The sequence below is a fragment of the Hoplias malabaricus genome, chromosome 15 (genome assembly GCF_029633855.1).
Source record: "Hoplias malabaricus isolate fHopMal1 chromosome 15, fHopMal1.hap1, whole genome shotgun sequence".
In the NCBI taxonomy this organism is placed as follows: Eukaryota; Metazoa; Chordata; class Actinopteri; order Characiformes; family Erythrinidae; genus Hoplias; species Hoplias malabaricus.
In genome coordinates this window covers 12,873,913-12,875,031 of record NC_089814.1, presented here as the reverse complement: position 1 = coordinate 12,875,031, position 1,119 = coordinate 12,873,913, and the positions used below count along the sequence as shown (strand labels likewise).

General features: G+C 47.5%; 1 protein-coding gene across 1 annotated transcript; it reads right to left on the bottom strand.

Annotated features, from left to right (window-relative positions):
• Positions 1–240: 240 nt before the first annotated feature.
• On the bottom strand, positions 241–855 carry hspb9l (heat shock protein, alpha-crystallin-related, b9-like). Its single transcript, XM_066646643.1, has one exon. It carries the CDS (start codon positions 853–855, stop codon positions 241–243), a length of 615 nt encoding a protein of 204 aa, XP_066502740.1.
• Positions 856–1,119: the final 264 nt, after the last annotated feature.

The following is a 1,119-nucleotide window of genomic DNA, read 5'->3' as shown; positions in this document are numbered from 1 at the left end:
AGTTAATAATCCAGTGATTCCAGTGAAAAGTTCACACTCTCAGGTAGGTGTCACCGTCCCACTCTAATACATATAGAATAGATTTGATCAGTCTGCTATAGTAGAGGTTAACACAATACAATACAGGTATTAAATACAGAGTTTTTAAAACAAAGACAGGTTGGCAGCAACCAAGACAGCTGCTGTATTTATATAAAATTAGATGTGCACATTCATCAAATGTGGAAGGGTTCTCTGAGTTCAGTTCTTAGCGGAATCTTCCTGGACCTCTGGTGGCGGTGGACTCTGAGGTGGGCTCTTCACAGCAGGAACAGGAGTGTAAGTAATAGGGACAACTCTCTCTCTTTCACCCGCAGAGCTCTCTTTGGGAGCTTGTATCTGCAGCTGGCCTTTATTTATGGTGCAGGTCACCAACTCAGGGTTCACGCCTTCTGGAAGATCAAACTCCTGCCGAAATTCCTGGCATCTGTATGAGTAAGATCCTTTACCATCCTCTTGTTTTTTCTCTGCCTTCCCGCTCACTCTCAGCTTCTTGCCCACTTGCTTGACAGACAGTTCCTCGGGGGTGAAGTCTGTAGTGTCTAGCGTCAGAGCAAATTGGTCGCCTTCTTTTCCCACTTGGAATGAGATTGGCTTGAATGTTACTGGGTGTGGGACATGGTCGATCTCGTCAAATATCCTCCTGTGGAGGCGCTCCATAAACTCCAGGTTGTGCCTCATCTCCTGCATGTGCCTCATCATCTCCTGCTCGATCTGGAAGAAGAGAGGCCTGGTCTCTGGCCAGAGGCTTCGCACTGGCCAGTGGAAGTCTGCAAATGGGCTGAGGGTAGAGTGAAATGTGCTTGGGCAAAGCATCTTCGGCTGCTCTCGTTAAGCGCTTCTGCTGATCCTTGCTCTTCTGTTCTTGCGCCGTTTCTGTCTCAGCAAACCCACTGCTGCTCTTTTATATTCCAGGCTGGAAAGTTCCAGCAGGACTACAGCTATGCAGCTGGGTACTATGTGTCATCTTCATACCCAAGTGCCATGACCATGCAGGTTCAGTCATATGCCAAAACAAGCTGCTAGTATTTTCGTGACCTAACTGCCACATGCCAGAAGGAGCACGTCATTGTTCTATTT